Source organism: Bombus pyrosoma, linkage group LG15, assembly GCF_014825855.1.
Source record: "Bombus pyrosoma isolate SC7728 linkage group LG15, ASM1482585v1, whole genome shotgun sequence".
NCBI lineage: Eukaryota > Metazoa > Arthropoda > Insecta > Hymenoptera > Apidae > Bombus > Bombus pyrosoma.
This window is the reverse complement of record NC_057784.1, coordinates 8,367,630-8,390,220: the sequence shown is the minus strand read 5'-3', so window position 1 is coordinate 8,390,220 and position 22,591 is coordinate 8,367,630. Positions and strand designations below refer to the sequence as shown.

The 22,591-nt window shown below is 46.1% G+C and overlaps 1 protein-coding gene across 1 annotated transcript; it reads right to left on the bottom strand.

The window, feature by feature from the left end:
* Positions 1-1,669: 1,669 nt before the first annotated feature.
* LOC122575583 (homeobox protein Hmx) lies at positions 1,670-20,818 on the bottom strand. Its single transcript, XM_043744692.1, has 3 exons — positions 18,925-20,818; positions 8,460-8,806; positions 1,670-4,538 (listed from the first exon to the last, which is right to left on the bottom strand). The coding sequence occupies exons 1-3, from the start codon at positions 19,515-19,517 to the stop codon at positions 3,700-3,702; spliced, it is 1,779 nt and encodes a 592-aa protein (XP_043600627.1). The 5' UTR covers positions 19,518-20,818; the 3' UTR covers positions 1,670-3,699.
* Positions 20,819-22,591: the final 1,773 nt, after the last annotated feature.

Below are 22,591 nucleotides of genomic sequence, written 5' to 3'. Positions count from 1 at the left end.
TTATAGATTCTTAAGTCGATAAAACTAAAAAAGAGTAACAGAATTCATCGAGCTTAAATTATACTACATGTACGATCCAAGCTTCAACGTCCATCCAAGGAACTTCTCCGAGAATTGGCCAAACAACCGTTTCGCTATATCGCCCAATTCTCATAGAGATAGTTGAACACGTCGAAAGGACACTTACCAAACAGCTTGGTAGTGGAAACTCAAACGAGACCGCAGACAAACCTGCGAATTCGGACACCTCGATACGATCGAGTCCTTCCTTCCACTCAACGTGTTGCTCCTAACCAATTTACCTATCGAACCGATACCCACGTGAAAATCATACGAATAGATCGCCGATATTTATGCAAATTCGTATCTCTACGAATATAAATTAAAAATGTACAACTTACATATAAAAATGTTTTACCCACTGAATACTATAACGAGTGTTATACTTTCGACATTTTATACGCAAGATTTGTCCACCTTTAAACTTCCTACAAATGCATAAACATCGGCGATCTACTTGTAAAACGATTTATCATTCGTGAAACACATCTTCGGGAGGATGCTGGTCGAGATGGGAGGTCGGAGACAGGAATCGCAAGGATGCAGATCGAGATACGCAGACAGTAGCCTCGATATAATCGAGTCCCTGGTCGGTTTGAGGCGCGAAAGGACACCGGGTGTCGCAGAAAGGAAAACGGTAAACGTTGGGTAAAGAGGGCGCGGAGCAGAGAAAAGGGCAACGTGTGCAAGCGGAATAAAACTAAAACGAGGGACACGGAGGCCGTTTGGGAGGTTGGAGGAGGTTGGAGGTGGAGGATGTAATCGCTCGGTGGATGAAAGGTTCTCGCGGAGAAAGAGAGATCAGAGGCGAAAAAGAGGCGAAGGCGCGATGGCGCGCGACGGCCTGTGAGAACGATGATTGAAGTGCACGTACTTACGTGCGCGTACTTACTCTGGATGCTGTGCGGCGTGTGCAGATGCAGAGAAACACGGCGGTACGGACGCATTGTCGTTCCTGCTCCCTCGTGGTCGACATCCACCAATGGCGCCTCGACGTTTTCTCCTCGAAAGCGACGATGAATCGGCTGAACGTGCCTGTGAACCACCTGACACAGCATCGCCATTCTACACAGCGCTAAAACTGTGTCGCCCGTTCACCGGATATCCTCGCGAAACCGCCCTGTTCCGCCCCTCTATACTCTTTGATCGTGTTTGCGCGAACGGTCTGGGTTTATCTGTCTTTGGAGACGATTGCGGGGTGGAGACATTGATCGGGAGGAATTGTTGGGAATATCTGAGGGATGTCTGGTTAACCCTCTTTCATATTCCCGTTTCCATTGTGGTATTTTTTAGTGGCTATACATACTCGTCGGGATTACTTTTGCATCGGGATGTGTGTAACTTGAAATTAAATTCACGATCCCAATTGGAATTTTTATGTTTCCAAACACGAGAAGGAAATAAAATTACGTCTAGTAAAAGCGTAACCATGAAACTTTTTTCTCGTCTGTAGCCTTTGAAACTTTCTGGTCTCCACTCCGGGAACAGTCTCGCTGAGCGAAGTCGCGCATTTCACAGCTACTTCTGGCTTTCAGGAAATTCGAAATCAACGCATTTCAGAATGTTCAACAAGAACGCAGGAAACGATTAAACGATGGAACACAGAGTACAATACGAACCGGGTACGGCGGTGACAATCGACGAGGGTCTATCGAGCACTTTCCACTTCACGACGACTCGATTACATAGGCGTTCTAGTGGGAAAACATCGGTTGACTTTGTCGAGAAGCGACATGTTCCACGGTGTGTTAAGTCGTCCACGGGATCATGAATATTCGCGGTCTTATTCGAAGATATTTCGTTGATCGTTCGATATTTTTCTAGCTTTTCATCTTTGTTGGTACATCCGAAGTATCGTCGTTCGAAGCGTTGAACGATGGATGGCTGATCTTTTATACCCTTGAAATTTGATTATTTTTTGATGTCTGCAACTCAATATTTGTAAGATTCAGGACAAAAACACGCGTGGAAAGGGACGATGATACGTGAGAGATGGGATGTTGAACGACGTGGACTGTTGCGTTATGGTTCAACGATCATTATTAGCGATTACGAAACGATCAGCTGTACAATAGTCTGCGTGAATCTCAGATCACAAACGTCCGTACAAAACACGACGCGACAAGCGGTGTGCTTTGCTTTTCATTTTCCTTAATTGACGTCTATAGATTAGGTGGAGAGATATACAATGCGAAGGAGAGGAGAGAGCCGGTATTTCGTAACTATACCGTTCGTTTAATAAAATTAATCGTTTAAATACTTATCACAACAGGTAGAATGACGTCGTAGGAACCCTGCCTGTGTCTTACGGTGTATCTAACAATTAGTTACAATCTCATAGCGGTTACATTTACATTTTTCTTTGAGATTCCTCCCGTTTTATGTTTGCAACGTTCCCGATTAGAAAGAAGACTAAGGAAAAGAAAGAAATTAAAATTTGTGTCAACGGTAGAAACAAGTTTCGTGTCACGTATTTAGAAAAGCGTATAATAAACGAAACGATAGAAAGACATAAAGTGAGCCAGACAGCTATAGAAACAGAGGGAAGGACAGAACTGTGTTTGTCCTGCGCTCATCGACAAAATATTCTTAATAATCGTTCCACGAGCAGTTTCTTATCGACAAGTTGACAGACTAGATACATACTTATATTACAATTGTTCGACTTGCCGGAAGTCGCCAGTCGCGTTGAACCGCGGCGAAAAATCCAACCTCCGACACCGTGACGATCCTGTCCTCTTACGTTTCGATGCATCGTCGCTTGGAACGGAACGCGGATGCTAGTACACGGGCTTGGAACGTGCAATTGAAAGACGTGACGCGACGAACGTGGATAAAACGAGATCGTTTCGTTGCTGAAACGGAGACTCGAGAGCCATCGATCGTGCCGGAACTTAACGAGCCAAACCCGCGATTCCAGCGATGTTGAAAAGCTTTCGGATAGCTTGAACAAGCCAGATCGTGTTTCGGTTAAACTTCTCTCTGTTTTTTTAAAATCGTTCGGTTATTTTGTTGGCGAATTCTTTTACTTTAAATTCCATCATTTTGCATTAACTCTCGGTGATCGTTTTGTTCCTTCATTTTCTAAAGATCCGAGTGATACTCTTTTGTATCGTTCAAATAACTGTTTTTCTCAGTTACAATTTCCCATGTAGCGTTCTTTTCATTTTTTAAGATACGTTGTAATATTTGAAGTTCCTCGTGTTTCTAAGTAAAGTTATATCGTATAGAGTGTTACATAATTGTGATTAAATATTTTAAACCAAATAAGGAGAAACAAAGATGGTAGAAAATATATGATAAAATTTTGTCAAGCTTCTCCTCTCGTCGGTAAGATCTGATCGTGATAAAATATCGGATCACAGATATTCTCTAATCTACCGACTTCCAGTAAACTTTTAAAACAAGACTGACCTCAGAATACTGAAAAATCAGTGTAATTGACGAAAAAGGAAACGTTGAAAAGAAGGGACTCTACCTGGCTCGATCAAGGTCGCACGATCGACGATCCAAGATGACCGAAACGGCAGAAGAAAACGTTTATCCGGACAAGGCGATCGAGGCGAGTCGCGAGAGGGAGACCGCGGTGTCGGCGGTGGTTGGTTGCAGCGGGCCGACGGTCTCGTGAGCCGGACGGTGTTATTGCGAGGAGGATTGGGGTGGTTGGCCGTTAGGCGGCGGCGGCGGGGGTGGCGGCGGTTGTGGGTGTACCTGGTGGGGCAGGAGAGTGTGCGCCTGCACGTGAGCTGGGTGATGATGGTGGTGCTGATGGTGATGGGAGTAGAAGATCGGCTGGGCGGTGGTAGGGGGGCAGGAGGTGCCGACGCCGACACCGACGCCGACTCCTACGCCGACCGAGTGGGAGAGCGCCGACGTGGCGACCGACGCTGGCGCAGCGGCGGCCGGCGGCGCAGCGACCGACACCGAGACACTGCCGGACGTTCCGCTTCCGGCGGACGCCTCGTGATACAGTATCGGCACCCTGACTAGTCTCTGCGCCGCGTGCGCCATGTTTGCTGCCTCCAATTCGGCAGCGAGTTGTCTTTTCCACTTGTTACGACGATTCTGGAACCAGATCTTCACCTGAGTCTCGGTCAACCGTAACGATGCAGCGAGACCGGCGCGTTCAGAAGACGAAAGGTAGCGTTTCATGTCGAACGTGCTTTCTAATTGAAACACCTGCGACCGCGAGAACACAGTTCGCGTCTTCTTTTTTCGTTTCATGCTGCTGGAGTCGCGACCATCTACGCCAACCTGCACGCTGTTCTGCCCACCGCCACCACCGCCTCCACCACCTCCGCTATTCCCTGTGCCACCGCCGCTACCACCGTGAAGACTCGTCGAGTTTGTGGATTCCCCTTCGCCATCCGCCTCCGGGCAGTCGTCCTGCTCGCCCAGATCGTCGTGTCCTTCGTCGCCCGTCGACGGACTCCGTGTCCGGTGCAGACGCTCCTCCCCGTTCTCGTCGTCCAGGTCGTCTGCAGGAAAATGATATACGATTGCTTGAAAATTGTTAGCCTTCCTTGGCCTGTCGAAAATTGGTAGCCTTCAGACAGTTATATACACTGCCGACCGTAAGTATTATATAAGGACATCTGCTCGTTACATTTACTGGGAAACTGCAACAAAATTTTCCTTTATTCGATATTGCCAATTACAAGACGAAGATTTGTAGTAAACTGATTGGAAACAAAAGCAGCGAAAGACACTCGGTTTGTAACGAATATCGGTAGGCGATAGCGTACATTGTAAGAATTTGATTTTGAGTAATAAGATAAGAGGAACCCAATTTGAAAGTTTCCGAGTAAGATTGAAATCGTCGTTCTATAATCGAGAATCGATTCCGTCGTAAAGGGGAAGCTGTAAAAGCGGACGCTTGAATATCTTGTCGTCTAGAACGGACGATAATCGATGCAAAGTAGCGACAGGATAAGATAATGCGTTGGCTTTTGGTAGCCGCAGGAGGTTGCTCATCGATACCGATTAACGCCTCAATTTTCCCGATAGGCGGCCACGCATGTCGTAATGGAAACATATGCTTCCAATGTCAGCGATGATCGGTAGTTCGTTGTCATTGTGGCGAATGCAAGAGTCTAAATGGATACTATCGCCAACGACCGCGCTATAAATTGTCCCACGCTTCCGACGGAAGATATGAAACAGTTTTAGTTGCGATTTAATATTAAAATTACCAATATCTAATTGACCTAAATATATCGTATATCGATTATTACAGTTAAATCACAGTATTATAAGCGGTATGAAGGAAACAGCTTAGTACATTAATACCGTCATTTATAAAAGCTTTTGTATAGTTCATGAAGAGGTCATTTTTATTAAAATAGAATGTTACAAAATTTCCCTGTGAAGTTAGTATGTTCCGTGGTAAGACAAGCAGGAGCTGTTTTATGTATATTGAGAAATAAATATGTCGTGTATTTAAATAAAAAAACGGTGGTTTTATGGAACGTACGGAGTTCCTTATAAGTGACTGTATTTTAGCGAAAGAAAGCATTATTTTTGTTAAAAGTGTTGGCATAATTTTAGTAACGCTGAAAATAAAATTTAGTAGCCACGGTGCTAACTAATTGGTAGACTGCTTGGGAAATTTAAACGTGCAAAAATATACACAACATGCATGATGCGCAAAAATACGACGAAATATCCAAAGTAAAGAACTCGTTATATCATTTAGAGGGTGAAACAAATTTCTATTTAGCCCTGCTCATAAAAATATGAATTTGCATAAGCATCCGCAATCTACTAATTTATCATAGTCCTAAAAAAATTCAAATCAACAAGTATGTACAGGACTATGTGTAGAGTGGTTGATCGTGAGATTTATTAGACGAGATTGCTCGTTGTTGAAACCATCAAGTATATTTAAAATGTTAAATAAATAAGTACAGAAGGGCGCTCGTACTAACGGATTCGTTAAGACAGTGTATAATCGCTAAATATAATCGCTGATAACTCGTTGGTAATTCTGATATTGATTCGCGCGACTTATAACCGCTTGATAACTGTTTTCCTTATGATCGCGTTCGTTCATTTATACTGGTCGGGGGAGAGTCGGAAAATTCAAATTCGTCTTTGTTCGACGGTTGCACGTAGCGGCGACATTGTTTTGTCGGGAGTTTATTTATTCTTACATTACGTGTATCCTAACGATATTGATACCCCGAGGCAAAACAACAACATGATTTGAATTGTCCTGTAGCTCGTGTGCCGCTACAAGTATTTTCGCAAATGATAAAAATCGAAGATTCATTCGAAGGAATCCAAAGTGTTCTCATAGCTTAAATTCGTTTGATTTAATCTCACGATAAAGAGGTCATTATATAATAACGATGAAATTAGCATATTAGAGTAGGAAACGGTGTCTGCAGTTTAATCTTCGTTTCACGGTTTCAACTGGATAATTATGGAACGCGATATTACTAGTATGATGGCGAGTGACGAATCCACGCGGGCAGCATAATTTCACAAATCGTTCTATTTATTCGGGCGATCATTGAATGTTGGTGGAAACGGTTTGGCATATGCTAAACGCGTTAATTAACCGATCCTTTAAAGCGTTTTCGTCGTTGGCATCGGTCGAAACAGAATCGCAGAGATATCCCTTTCGGTATCGTCGATCAACCGGGCCGAGAATATGTGTCTATAAATTGTCTTTGGCCAATGAATTCGATAAATCAATTGGAGCTATTCATCTCGGCCGGCCGTTGCATTTAATATTTAGTCGATTGATAATCCGCTAATTAATATTCTATTTATCCATTTTGATATAATTGCCTCAGATATCGGGAGTAGCCGTGTTTCACCGCTCTAATAAAATATTTGTCGTTTCTGCATCGGTCCTTCGCGCCTTCCGCGCAAAACTCGACTCATCGAGTTGGTTGTACCGCGATCTCGCAAATCCATGGTGAACATCTCGTGTTTCGCGCCTCCATTCCGTCAGTTGACTCAAAGAACCTACAGTTTCCTCGACTGTTCCATTATACCTCGAATTTACACATCTTCCATGTAAAAGATTATCATTTTTCTGTGATTTACACACGAAGAATATCTTGTATAGATAAAGCATGTTTTACAAAAGACTTAGAAATTTTTCTCATAAATCTCGATCTCTATGTAAATCTTGACCTATTGTCCTTTCCTATTTCTTTGTCAAGATGCTAAGATCAGAATTTAAGGTATTTTAGAATGTCAACTGTTACGTGTTACATGTTACGTGAAATGTTTTCTAGGATAACGATCGAAGAATGTGAAAGCGACGAGGTGTTTACGAAACTATAAGCGGTAGGTCTCGCAGTAGGTGCAAACGGTCGTCATCTAGCAGGCTGCCAAGTATTTTGGCGAAGTGGCAGGAGTAAAACGATCGGCGGGTAAGGCGATCGACGTTGGTTTGTCGTGGTGGAAGCCGTGGAAGCCGTACTCGTCGACGTCCACGCTCGCGTTTATACACTTACGTACAACGCGTACGAGCCCTCGTCTTGCCCTTTTCTCTTTTTCTTATACCGTTTCCAGTTTCTTTTACGATGCTCGCGAATTCCCATCTTCCCAAGTGTATTTCATTGCGGATCAATTTCTCTCGTAAAACATCCCTTATTTATACTTCCTTGCAACCAAACAGTACGTCACTTTTGTGCCCTCTACCTCGCATAAAAATCGACGATTTAGTCAGAAGCTACAGGAAGAGGATTGTTTCTTTCAACCGTGAGTAATTGAGTTTTGTCGATGTACAAACAGGCCGTTTGCAAGAAATTATGTCAATCAATCGATCACGTTCTCTCCGCGCAATTTGGGATTGATGTGCAACGATAGATGCATCGTTGATGTCCACGTTCATTCAACGGTCTATTTGCAGATAGAGCGAGCGCACGATTTTCAATCAACGAGTTGTTCCGCACGAGAATGTTTACAAGCCTCTATCACGCACGAGTAGCCTAAATTTATGATTCAACAAGTCGACACGATTTCACGCATAATCATACTACTAGAATGTTTGTAGAATATTTGTACGAGTATATGTATATTCGATAGAAGTAGCTTTCTTGTCAAATGGTCCCTAATCGGATCATTTATTATGTCATCTATGGGTGAATGTATCAAGGATAAACGAGTATGCCGTTGTCCAGTTACATCGATTTCAATTCGAGAATCGAATATAGAATACAGATTGAGATAACGTTATTTGTTTTAAAAGTAAACTAATACTCTAGGATTAATCAATTTAATCCGAACTATCGTCCATCACCTGTCACTTAGTGACACTAAGAAAGGTACCTTGAATTGTTGGTTCAACTTCAAGAATCACTTTCAGTTTCCTAATTAAAGACTATATCCAAATTTTTGTTTAGTGGTAGAATTCTTGATTCTTGGCGTTGGAAACTCACCCCTTTGCGGAAAGGACGCGGAAGCGGGACTGACACGGCTCAAGCTGCCGACAACGTCGCTCGGCGACGGATGTTCCAGCGTCTGCAGGCCGTGCGTCGGCCTCCATGGAAACGGCCAACCGGCGCCACCGGGTAGAACGCCGCGGATGCCGTCGGCATCGACGATATCCGATTGGCCGGTGACCTGAACGGCGTTGCTCAAGGCCGACGAAGCGGCTGCCAACCGCGAGTGATGTTGGTGTTGCTGTTGTTGGTGAAGGTGTTGCAACGTTGACGGAAAGAATACGCCGCCGACGCCAATTCCGACCGGATATCGGCCCGCTATCAACGACGACATCAGGCCCAATCTGAAAACGAAAGATTCGATGAAGTTCTAAAACTTCAGGCCACTGAAGGCTAAAACTGTGTCGATCATTTTTCTTCGAATATTTTCTAGTATCGTGTAACTCGCTTAGTTAATAAATGTGTTACAAGCGAGTATCACTGAAGAAAAAAAACAATTCTCTCTTCCTCTGGTTATAAGAAGTTAGTCCATGAAGGAGTTAATTGTGATTTAAGAGACATGCGATTTTTCAACGATCGCTTCTCTCTTTAATTAGTTTTTGGCGCTACAAATGTCACGAGGATCGTGTAATTGTTTTTCACGGATTGTACAGAGTCTCTGATCCAGATTGATTTACTTATTTTCGAGAAAGATTCAATTTATTTTTCGTGATACGCTGCTTGTTTGAAAAGAAAATGGCAAAGAAAACTTCAGTTGTATCGCCAGTCATAATTGGCAGAGTAATCTTAACGTTCCGGGATTGACATCGTCCAGTGATCCTACTTAAACGAGACACCAGGCTCAACAACGTGATTATAAAGATCGCACGAGACCCATCCTATCAGAACTTGCAAAAAAGTCCTCGATTCTCGTATCCTTCATGCGCAAAACATTTCTGAAGACATTTACTCCGCAGAACGGAAAAAATTGAGGGATTTGGGATTAAAGGGTGGTTGTGATGGGTTCGATTAACCCGGAGGCATTCGCGTAGGATCGGTCACGTTTCACCGAGAGTTAGCTCTGCCGGATCATTTCGGGGCGCGGCGGCGTAAAAGTGAAACCGTTAGCGAAATGTTTGCGCCGGTTGCGAGCCGTTTAAAGCCGCGCTCTAAATAAAACAACGCTAAAAAAAAAAGAGGGAAACAGCGGGATTAAAACACAGCGGCCGCGTTTCCAGCGGGTTGAAGCGTAGCTGAATGCGAGCGTTGCGAGGCTTTACACAGTCGGAACGTGGCCGTGTCCGAGGCGTCGGCCACGATTCAACCTGGTCCTCTCTCCCTTCGTTTCCGCGCTCGAAAAACCGGCAAACGGTTCCAAACCCATTTATCCGGTCCACGGCCGTTTCGTCGAAAACGAGCTCCATTCTCTTTCTTGTTGCGTTACTCGCGAAAAAGGACCAAACCATTCTCTCCGTGCAACCGATTTTTCGCGATCTTCCGAAAGCCATTAACGTCTGCTCGATCTTTGCCACGATGCAAAAGAATTTTTCAAGAGTTATGCCTATTAAGGGCGACGCGAGCCGTGCCCAACAATGACACCAGTCATGGCTCGCTGTTTGTACAGCCTCGTTATTAACGGTGAAAATCCGCTTACGGGATTCCGATGAATCGGTTTACCTTCGTCGAGGATTCTTTTATTCGTTGCCTGTGATCGGAAGTCGAGAGCGTGAATGGAGAATTGGGCATAACAGATCTCGCGAATGAAATAGATGATCGATGGAATCGTAGGTCGTGACTAATTGAAGATTGTTCAGCGATCGAGTGATTGGATGCACGTAATTTTTGCAGAGTAAAAAGAATCGACGTGTAGGACGGAGTAGAATCGTGAAGATGATAACTCGTTAGGGTGGATCGTATTTGGATGATGGTAATTAGCTTTCGGACGAAGGTTTGAGCGGTGAGCGAATATCCGCCATTTGCAAGTTTTCTGGTAAATAGAGCTCTTTGTTACCGGGTTCTTGAAGGTGCTCTTAATTGTAGATTAAGGTAAATGGAGCTCGTAGTGATACCTAAACCTGTCTAAACCAGGGGCAAATCCCCAAATCCGGATATTTGTAAATGGAAGGTTACGTTCTCCTAAGTGCTGATCTCGACGAGGATATTCACGGCTGGAGCACAGCCGCTCTACAGCTTTCGCTTTTCAATGTACACGCAACCGAATTGCTCCTTGAGCTCTGGGTTCGTGAGCTGCAACTTGAGCTGCCGACGCATACAAGGTGCTCAACTACAATTAGAACTCCATTCTACAGATTATCTCGACTAAACTTTCACCGAGAGCGTCGAACTCTTCCATTTTTCGTACATCCATGCGATTTGATTATTTTCACTTTCCATATTAGTTGAACTACGAAAAATTTCCAGTCGCTCAATGGAAATTTACTAAGACAAAAGACTAGCAAAGCTGCTGCCACTTCAAACTTCCCAACGTTAGTGTCTATCCTCGAATAATAACAGCGATACTTTTCAGTGGTACTCAAGTAGAAGTTTCTAATTAGATCTTACCGCAAACAGAGCTGCCAACGTCTAACTATCTCAGGGCGTATCCCTGCTCGCGAAACAGAGAGCTCTCAATTATACCGGCCATTTTGCCGGGTCGTGTGTAACAGCCTGGCGATCGTTATTCCTGATCAGCGTTAAGTGCAGCTGCGAACGCTTGACGTTGCGCTCGGATCGAAAGAGAAACAGAGATAGAGAGATCGAGATAGAGAGAGAGAGAGAGAGAGAGAGAGAGAGAGAGAGAGAACTTAACGCTCTAGCGGCGATTTGCGGCCGGCGATTTAGTTGGTCATCAGAAATGTAGGTTCGAACACATCGTCGGGAGCCGGTACGGCAAGAAGCCCACCGATTCGGAAGCCATATCAGCTCCCCCGTTGTTCATGACTCGTTCGTTCCCTCTCAGTCCGGCCACGAGTTACGATCTCTGATCGTCGAATCGATGCACTTTTCCTCCGGCTTGGTTCATGCTCGTCGACGATCGCCGACCAATCCTCCGACGGTCGAAGCTTGTCGAGTCGACACGCTGCTTGCGGTGGGATTCCTTAATCGTTCGGAGTTGTCGAGAACTGTACAGGGACACTCGTTTCTCATTTGACGTTCCCGATGTTTGTTTGAATATAGTTGAAATTGATTTTAACGAGAGTCTTGTCGCCACTGTGCGTGCAAATGTTTGCAGAGCTTGAGTTACACACTTAGACTGCGGATATTTATGCATTTATAAGAAATTTCAACGCAAAGATCAACTCCGCTTGCAAGTAATTACTACACGAACATTCACGACGAATCCCGAAGAAAGTCACAGTGCGAGAAGCACGCAATTCCAGTTGTCTCGCATCGATAACTGGTAGGGTGGTCGACGCGGCTAGTCGCGGTATAAGAAAAAGAAAATGCAAAAGAGGAGTAGCTGCCGGGGGCATCGGCCATACAGATGCCCCGGGAAAGATAAAAGAAATCTGACAACCGCCTGTTTGTAAGCATCTACTTGGAGGGAGGCCGTTTTCTAAGGAGCCAGGTATAAACACCAAACACTCTCGGCCGTTCGAGGAGCGTGCTCCACCTTTTTCTGCCTAATTCTTGCGCGGCTTACGTCTTCTTAGGTAGCCAGCGGAATGAATGGCCGTGAGCAGAGGCTTTCTTCTCTTCTTTCTACGGGCGCTACTCCTCTTGCTCCGGCTTCTTCCTTCGCTCGATCGATTCAACGAGGGTCCTCGACTTCCTTCGATTCTACTTTATCAACACAACTTCAATACGGCGCATCCCTTTCTTTCTTCTCGCCATCCACTTCTTCTTTTTCTTCTTCGATTTCTTTCTCTTTCTCCGACTTGATCTTTCCCGTTGGCCGGTCGGTGATCTTATTGGCTCGATCGAATGTCCACAGGAAGAAACTCGTTGATTACGAGTCACCCCGGCATAATCGGATACGGACGGCTTCGATGAAACGCGACGATGAATATAATCGGAATCGAACGTCAAACCGACGATATTCTCTGTATCGATTCAACAGCCGGTCGATGGTCAAGCTTTGATTCTTCGATGTGCAGATCCTCCACCAATTTGTCCGTTAAACTTCGCTCTCCCCTATACAGCCATAGTTCAATGGATATATTATCCCTTTTTCTGTATTGATTATTATCCCACCTTTTTACTCGGTCATATTGCCCGCTTGCTCGTACGATTGTACGCTGGTACTCGCGCGCGCGCGCGTTCTAGGGCGAGCGTGCGCCTAGTAAGTGGCATTCTCGAATATAAACTCTTTATGCCGTGGTTAACGATCGCCCGTAACCCGATACGTTTTTGTCGTGTACCGTTACACTAGGGGAGGTAGTTTTCGGTGCATAGTCCGAAGAAGGAGAAGTCGATTACGCACGATGGCGGCCAATCGTTCCCGCACAGCTTTACACCGCCTCGAGACTTCGCCGATTTCCGCGGCGCAAGGGTTTCACAGCGTCGCTGGTAATTAAGGGCTCTCTGCTCGGAGACCGATCGTTCACGCCTCTCATCTTTCTTCCTTTTTTTCTCTCTTTTTTTTTCGTCTCCAGGCTTTGTGCTAATTCGTCGTCGCCGTTGGTGGTTAAACGAGAACGAAGGGTTTTCGTGAAGGGTAGTGAATTGGCCTGAAATGTCAGAACGTTCGAAATAAAATCGTACGAATCTTTTGTTCTGCATAATTTGAAAAGAATTTGCATTTTTCAATGGAAGCTTCCTTTCAATTTTATTGCCGGAACATATGCAAAAATATTGACATTAACGAGGGAAGCGTGCTCTATCCTTATTGAAAGAAAAGAAGATCGCGTCTTTGCGTGAATCTTAGTATCGATAAGGGAGCGAGTTTTGTTTTTTATCGATTTGCCTAACAGCGTTCATGGTTACGTACTGACTTATAAAGTGTCATTACGATGACCCAACAATGAGTTATTGGCTTTCAAAGTACTCGGCTAAATCCGCTACTTGGCTTCATTCCGCTGGCTGCCTGTTACAGGCCAAGTGGAGGATTTATGCTTGTGCTTACACAGGAGACAACTTCATTTCACTGGATTTCAAGGAAACAACTTAATTGCTTTAGCGCGACGCTTGCAGGCTTTAGAAACCCAGACCAGGATACATTCGCGGATTAAACCCTTCGCCAGGGGGAATTAATTACGCCAGACGCCGCTAAGATTTCTTCTCCCATTAAAAACTTGTCCGTTTCCGGTATGTACGGTTTAACCCTCGAACGGGACGTCTCGTACCCTCCAGGATACGTATTTCACTCGTAATGTTAAGGAAATTTCACCAACGTAGGTTTCCCAAAAATCTTACGATATTCGCGTAACGATGACAAAGCGAAGAAACGAAGAACCGGATAAAAATTGTTCGATTCTAAACGAACGGCATTGCTTGTGATGTACAAACGGAATAAATAACGGTAGACCGATCGTTTAAATAGCATTTTATACTGGAGTGGTTGCATATCCGTGCTTTCGAAATCAATTTCCATGAAAACATGGAATAGTGCCGACAGCTACTGCTCTGCGATTTTGGCTCGTTTTTCGACACTCGAAAATTCATCTTACGCGATTAACAGCTCTCGTATTTATACCAAAGTTACGCTACATACACGGTCAAGATTATTTACGTATAATTTCTGTATAACATACATACAATTTACGTATTAACATACACAATTTTCTTGCTCCTGATTGTACAACGAATTTAAGTTTACGCCGCATATATATAGGATTATTCGACCTGTTAAATCATGCATCGTGGATACTAGCAAAAGTAACTTTCAAAAATTGAACGTTTCGCAATCATCCCCATAAAAGACCAGACTCGCGAAATATTCCAAAGTACATGCTTCCCCGGTTTCAGTCGGGATTTTCGATTTCGGCGAGAGAACGGAGGCGTCATCAGCGTCAACGGTAGAATAAAAGGGACGAGAGCCCGAAAGGGTAGAGAGAGGAACGAATCGAAACGACACACGTACGTACAGAGAGGAGAACCGAGGAGGGAAAAACGAGAGGGAGAAACGTGAAAAAAAGGGGGTAGAACGGGAAAAGGCGGAGAAGGAAAAAGAAGGAGAGATAGATGGAAGGAAAGAAGGAGAGAAACTGTGTTTCGACGCGATTATTATTCGTGATCTATTCCCAGCTACCGTTCATTCCACATTTGTTTCCGACGCTGTAATTTACGGGCGATCATACAGAATGGGCTTTATCGTACCTTCCTTTGAAACTTGCAGCACGATCCCACGCTAATTAACGAATCATTCATCGGCGCTGTAATTAACGAGGCCGACTCTGTCGCGGATTATCCCGGCCAGATCTTTTGCGCATAGACGTCATATGCCTGCGGTTACGTTACTGAATATTGTTGCCCCCTTGCAAAGGAGCCCGCGCGACTTTTGCACCATTGCTAAAAGAGTAGTCGAGTAGGCGAGAGGGAGAAAATAAATATATATAGCGCATATATAATATAGTATGCACATAGACATATACAGATATACATCCTTACGACGCTTCCTGTATCTGTAGCCAGTTTTCAATGCCGTGTTCGTGCGAGATTTGTTCTCCTTCTCTCTTCGTCTATCCATCTCCTTCTGTTATTTTCTTTTTGATGGTTTTTCCTTTCTTTTTCCTCTTTTTAAACGGAATACTGTTACATTTGTTGCGCTTCGTTTCCCGGGATAAACACGCGGTAATTAGATTGGACCGCGAGGAAAATGTTGAAGATAAACGAGAAACGCGTTTCTGTTACGCGTCGTCCTTCTGATTAATTTACAGACTCTGACGACGCTCGCACACACGAGCTTCTACCTCTCATCACTGGGATATTATCAATTTTAATACGGCTTTGTCTCGCGCACCTACCGCCCCGCCCCCTCCCCTGCCACTCTTTAAACCTGATAGCTTCGCGCTACACGACAACTCGATACAACTTGAATTATTTTCGACCTTGCTACTCCTTTCTGCAGATTTTTGTTTCCTTGGAGCAGGATAAGAGTCTGTCTAATTGTTCTTTAAGCGATAAGGATCTTGTTATAGAGACAGGAGAAACCGTGGGATATGTTTCAGTTGCGTCCATAAAAATATTCCGCATAAGTATTCGCGGTCTAGTTATTTCATAGCGGTAAAAAAGCTTTCTAGACTCGTTCTTTTTACAGCTATAAAATAAAATACTCGTCGCTCGCAAGCAATCAACCAATTTCCAGCGAAGACGTGTTAATTAATAAACCGACTCTCGCTCCTATTGTTAATTTTCACGACTTTCAGATCGCGGCGCAGATATCGATACAAAATCATTTTCAGACACGTCATATTTTTCAATTGATCCCTTAAAACGGAGAACGGTTTAGATCGAAGGGTGTAGCGGTAGGGGGTTAACTGTTTCTGCAACCCCCTACACGCGTGTATATGCAAAAATGTGGCGAAGCGGAGAAAGATGCGAGGTAAATTCACGGACCGGCTAATTCAGGTAATATTCTACACGGGAATCCTTTCTACTGAAATCTCTTCCTCCCTGGAAATGCTATTACCGTATCAGTTCAGCAAAGGGAGAGAGAGAAAGAGAGAAAGAGAGGGAGAGAGAGGGTTGCACGTTAAGCGTCGAGATGGTCGGGGAAGATTTCACGGTGCAAGCTTTTCGTCTACTTAGCCGACCTTGGTGAGGCCAAGACTCGGATGCCGTAGGCAGCGATTTAATAATAAATCAAACCAAGAAGTGTGTTCGCTTGCGTGTGTTGCTCTCGCTTCCTCCGCGCGGAAGACGCTCGTTGGGGTGGCCGAAACGGGACGGGATAGGTGGCCGTTTCTCCCGGGAGCCTTAGGCTCCTTAACTTCCACTACGCGCTGCCGTCTCATCCGCTGATGTATTATGCACCCGTTGCCTAATTGATTCTTTTCTACTTTCCGCGCCTACGTTGATATTCGATCTTCCATGGCGTAGAGTCTACGGAACGGGGTGCAATTAGTTTTTGTCTAATGGTCTTCTAGAATGGACTTCGTCGTACATATACCGCAAATGTGTATCTCAAACAATATCGCAACACGAGATAATTTAATCTCGCGTTAACAAAATATGAAAACCATCAGAGGGGTATTTCAAGAATGTTCTTTGTATCCTACTGATCGTTCAAAAGATGATTCTTCGATCGTTTGTCGAATTTTATAGATTTATCGATTATCGGAGACATTGAAAATATTTGTGAATCTACCAAATTGTCCGAGCGATACCAAAATCAAGAAATTCTCGTGTGTTCTTCGCGCGTGATACGTATTCTGACGTTTCACAGGAGCAGATCCAAAAATCGAGGAGCACAGCAATGGTCGTTTAACGCGCCACTATTTTACCCATCTGGAAAATTATCGAGTGACGCGCCATCGAAGTACACCCCCTTGTGGTGACAAGCTCGTGCCCCGGAATAATCTTTTCTCTCGATCGAAGTGGCGGGTCCCGATGCACCGTTGGTTCGAGTGCAACTTAATCAAATGGTAAACGGGTGGAAAACAAGCAATTGGAGGCATCGAACCGTTACAAGAGCGAGTAAGCAAGCAAGTAAGCAAGCAGCCGGTTATATAGCGGGGACTCGTCAATCGGAAGGGGGTGTAAATCTGATAAAATCATCTCGAACCCTCCCTCGTCTCTGGCAGCCCCTTGTGGCTCAGCTTGGCCCGGCTCGAGTTCCTTGCCGAGATATATCCGATACAGAGCCGGACGGCCCTAAGTAACGTAAGTAATGTAAGAGGGTGGTTGTTGCTACGGTTGTTATTAAATGAGACAGCCTAATAGGCCCATTACGGACCCCTCGGTCCATTCCCACATAATATAATCCGAAGCTGCAGCCACGCGTTTCTCTTTCCGCTACTTTATCACTCCCCTACCACCTCCAACCACTCTGTCCTTCGACCAAAGTCCACATATATATATACCATTCATACGACCTGTGTATGTTCACCAAAAGAGCATTCACTCTGAAAGAAAATTTCATTTGAAGATCTTTCGTTTGATTCTTGCGCATCGTCCAATATCGTCTTCTGATTTTGGATCACGAGTGCTCGGATATTCCGTTCTCGGTTGGATGTTTCGGATCATTTTTAATGGTGTTATTATTCGAAGAATTGTAGTTTGATTTGTGGCATCCTAAATAGAGATAATGATCCTTTGTTGAACATCCTCGAACAGTAGAAGTATCCAGTTGACCGAGATCTTTTTAACGGGTATGTCTTGCCTTTCACGTGCGAAGCGGTTGCTGGTTTTTTCTCTCGACAAAGTTTGAGAAAATAAGGTAAACCAGAGGACAGCGTTGCGGATCGTTTCGACGCCACTTTAGATAAGTTATTCGAATAATTTCGTTTACATTTATTGCGTCACGAACTGGGATAATGGCACTATACACAATGCCCTCGAAGAGAAAAAAAAGTCGAATTGATCAAGATCTTTCTCCCGAATTTCTTTCGCGTTTCACGTTTGATCGGTTGTTGACGTTCCTCTCCGTGAAGTCTGGGATAAATAAGGGAGAGACGAGGATAATATCGACACACTTTCGATAAGATAATCGAAAAGCAGGATTTTAAAAGTAAATAGCGTCATTGGAGAAAAAAGTTGGCATACACGTATCGATTGCGTTGATTGTGGCCAATCGACGTTAATCGTATGCGGCGGCGTGCGATCGTCGATGAAATAGTTATCGCGCTGGCGGTCGCCGCAGATATAAAATTGATGGCGCGCACTAATTCCTTATTAGTAAACATTGATACCTAACAGCATTTAATGGCGTTGACGTATTAACACGAAATGATAGTTTCACTGGTATGAACTATATTCGACATCGGTGCAACGAATAGATGCTACCGTCGCGTACCCGCCATTCGTTCGACGAACGTGTTAAATTATTCTTGGAAGCGGGGCAGAACTATCGGTAAATGGTCGATTGTTGCGCTTTTCGAGGCTGTTTACATTTCGACGATGACGGCTGGATTTACGATCCTTGCAATTTAGAAATAATTAGTCAGATATAGCGTTATTTAGGTAGAATAAAAGGTCGCTTGGTCGCTTTCGTACGATAAAATGTTACGAGATGAATGATTGCAGAGAGATTAAACGAATTTTGTAACATCTTGCGTATACGAAAACTTTTACTAAACTCAAATTCTTTTCATCGACCTGTCATAATACGCGATACTGTCAAACACAGCTGAAGCTATTGTTTGATAATCGTTTCACGATTGCAAAACTCAGTCGCACAAACAACACGATGAAACGCAAAGCATCCATCAAACCACGGGACCGTTCAGTTCGGTGGACCACCAAAAATTGGTACACTGAAAACTACGAAAATAACCACGCTGAAACCGCACAATATTCAACGTTCAGCGTTCAACGGCATGAAGTTTCATTGAACGACATACAATGTGAAAAAAGAAACAGATCGATAGAGAGGAAAGCATACCTCGACAGCATCGCCAAGTCGGCCGACGCTTGGTGACCGAGCAGGGGGTTCGTAGAGGCGTCGCTGGGCGGAGAGAAAGTGGACGCCGGGCTGGTAGCACTGGTAGCACATACGATCCCCATGTTAGTAGCATTGTTTCTGTTATCTGTCGTGTGACCGACCGACGAGACGCCCCTTTGATTGTTGGAAAATCTCAAGGACGTAGGCGAGGACAAACCCCTTGCAGGGCTGTCGCAGGAGGATCCGATTCTCTGGGAATTCTGAGCGTTCGTCGTTGGCAATGGCGAGCCTCTGTCAACATCCGACGATTGCCTTTCAGCTGACACCGTCGATGTAGAGTCTATAGGAGGTGACTCGGGTCTTCCAAGGATGCTAGAGATGCTGAAGGACGTGTACTGAGGGTTACACGCGGGCCTGAGTGCCGGTTTGCCTACGTCAAAGCTGAAGGAATGGTGATTGTTCAACCCACAACCAGACTTTCCGTTTTTCTCTTGTAGAAGCAACTCCGCCGGTGTCGAGCTGCTCCTCGAACCTTCCAGTTCCAAATCCTCTTCGGACACTACGGATACCTCGATCTCCGTTTCACCAGACATCGTTGACTCGCGTCCAAAGAGTCCGTTCCAGCGACGTTCACGGTTCCCCGAACGGAACACGTCAGTCTCGAGTTCTGTTTCCCCTGGAATGGCACACGATTCGAGCAAACAGTCACCCGTTCCACTGAACACGGCTCGTTGTACGCGTTCGTCCCGTCAGAAGAGCACAGGATGCTCCTCCGCCGACGGTCCGACGGCAGAACACGGTCTATCCGACACGCGGAGCGGTTCGAATCGCGGCTCGCGTCGCATATCAAGCGGAGAGCGTAACACGATGATAATGGTAAACTGTACGGTGTAGACTAGCGGGTTCGTCGCAACGCCTTCAATGGCAGAACGTCCCTGGTCGTGCTGGATCGGAGACGGATCGCTCGATCGCGCGACATTCGTAAGCGATACCCTGGACGACAGGATGATAGGAGACAAGACACTTGGAAGGCCCACCCTTTCCAGAGCCACCCTCTTTCGCCCCTCTCGTCCTTCAACCACCTCTGTCCACCACCACCACCACCTTCCGACTTTATTCGCGCGTCACAGTGTGTGTTATACTGTGCGTATATACAGGCGAATGTATTTGTGTGGGTGTGTATATGTGTGTATAATTGTGCGCTTGTGGTAGCACCTCCTCCCACCACCGCCTACCAACCTGACACGTAGCTGTTTCTCCTCTCTTCCTCACCCCAAACCGATCTTCTCTTCCCCTCTTCGACCCGCTAGTTTATTCGCGAGACGTTGCCGTACGTGTAAAACCGCGAAGAGCAACACGGAGTCACTTCCTCGAGTCACTTTCTCTTCCACTGATCGTTAATCACTCGTTCGCCGGTGTTCCGTTTGTTTTTTTTTCCCACGCAAGATCGATGGATCGCATCCCTTTGTTTCTTTTAATATTTACCACTGGATCGGATTGGATCATCGTTACACGATTTACGAACTATGGTCAAGTACTCTTGCACGAAGATGCACGGTGAACGATGCACAACAGGGTGAACGTTTGGAAGAATCGGTAGGAACAACACGGTGACATCCACTCGCGGAAATCGTCGGCCGCGAGCACGAGCAACGAGGTGAAAGTAGCCGAGAATCGCGAATGCGTATCGTGGCGAATGATGGACTGCGGATGGGCACTGTGCTCGCACTAAGGGTAGGAAAACGCCGGAGAAACCACAGGTCACACGAACGAGGGCCTTACTCGAACATTCGCGCACGCAGCCGGAGCGCGCGGAGCGATGTAGGGAAGCGGAGACGGAGAGTGCGAGCGAGAAACAGCGACGAAGAAGGAGAGAGAGAGAGAGAGTGAGAGAGAGAGAGAAGAAGCATAGACAGGGTGGAGAAAGAGAAAGAGGAGGAGAAGATGGAGACGGAGGAGGGTAAAGAAGGATAGAACGTGGAGTCACGCTCCGAGACTCACGGGGTGGTAATGTTGCGCGTCGGATAGATAGACGACTACCAAAGGACAGACGAACGGTCCGAAGGGATGGTTGAAACGAGAGGGATGAAACACGAACGAAGATAGAAGGGTGGCGAACGCGTTGGAGGGGAGCAGAGAGGATGGCTAAGCTGCAAGTTGCCAGAAGGGGTGTCGTTGTTGGAGGGGCAGGGGGCGGGGCGGAGCAAATGGCTTACCGTGGGGGATGGATGTCGCGATTTCTCATAGGGTGGAGGCGCGATCGATGACTCGTGGCAGAGTGTATCCGGCACGGGGGTAGCCGTAGGTGCGGGCCAATCGCGTGAGCCGCGTCGTCCTTAACTCGAAAGATACTCGCCCTCGACGATCCTGCGGATCGCGGAATGGGGGTGGTAGCGCTGCCTCACCGAACCTACCTACTCTGCCAGAGCCAACCAAGGGGTGGGGATAACACACAACTCCGCTGGCTGGTGGCCGTGCCTCGCCGTGTTACTTATCCATTATAACACTCCAAGATCTTGATTTAAGCCTGCAGCCAGCGGTGAGCTTTTAACCAATTAGCCTTTATAGCCTACCCCCCTCGACACCCCGTTCACTCTACTACCCCGTGCTTCCCCCTGTCCTTCCCTGCTCGCCACCCTTCTCGCCCCTCGGCTCGCGTTCCTCAGTCATCCCCCTCTCCAAACGCCCATTTTAGCTTGCCTCGTCGACTACTCGCTCGCTCTCTCTTCCTAACCGGTGTGCCACACGATGGTAGTTCTCGTACACCTATATCTGCTATTCTATACCAACGTCCTCGCCGCAGTCGCGCGATGTACCCACCTAATCTACTGCTTCTCTCCCTTCCACCGCCACCCTCTAGTTACCTCTATCCGTTAGCTCCCTCTTTTTCTTTACCGTTCTGGCCCTCCTTTCTCGCTCTCTATAACCACATGCATTATGCGCGTCGGTGTATCAGAGCCGCGTATTCGCGCGTGCAAATACCCCGAGAGCACGTAGCCGGCCGCGCGGGGGTGAGTTTCTCGTTCCGAGTCAGGAACCCTCGTCGTCCTCCCGTCACTATCTATGCCTCGCTGTCGTCTTCCGGCTCTCTCGCTCTTTCGCGATACTCGCTCCGGCTTAAATAAGCGACGCCAGGCGACGGAAATTAAGAGTGGACCGCGCGATTCCATCGTGATACCGATATCGTGCTGTCGCTTTTTCTTCGCTCTTCCGCTGCCTTTGTCCACGCCATCCTTATCTTCGTCCCACAAGAGAGACGCGGCCGAGATAGAAATTTCGAGCAAACCATTTTAACGAGCAATTTTCCCCGATAAATAAATTTTTTCATGTAATTTACGCGACAAAGGGAGCAAGTATCGCTTCGGATCTCATCTCGCACCTCTTTCTGCGGAAGAATCACCGAAGGCACGGCCGACTAACGAGTCCGGAGGGCTCCTTTAACGACCCTTTCATCCCCAAGTTAAAACGCGCGCGTTGCGTGGCATAATGGGCCGGTCCTCCCGCGGATCCAGCCGGAAGGGCACAAAAGCGATTCGAGCGTCCGCGTGAAAGCGCGGCCTGCCTCTCGAAAGTAGGAGAGAATGATTACACGGCCAGCGGCATAGGCGAGCGCCACGGAAGGAAAGCGGTCCCCGGTAAAAAGGGTCAAACGCGTACGTTCTCGTCT

Bases quoted from the DNA above. Each gene is read 5' to 3' on its own strand.
- LOC122575583 (XM_043744692.1), bottom strand. From the start codon at position 19,517: ATGTCTGGTGAAACGGAGATCGAGGTATCCGTAGTGTCCGAAGAGGAT. The intron at 8,807-18,924 runs GTATGCTTTCCT...TTTCGTTTTCAG, and splicing joins GACTTGGCGATGCTGTCGAG to ATTGGGCCTGATGTCGTCGT. The intron at 4,539-8,459 runs GTGAGTTTCCAA...ATTTTCCTGCAG, and splicing joins CGCGTCCTTTCCGCAAAGGG to ACGACCTGGACGACGAGAAC.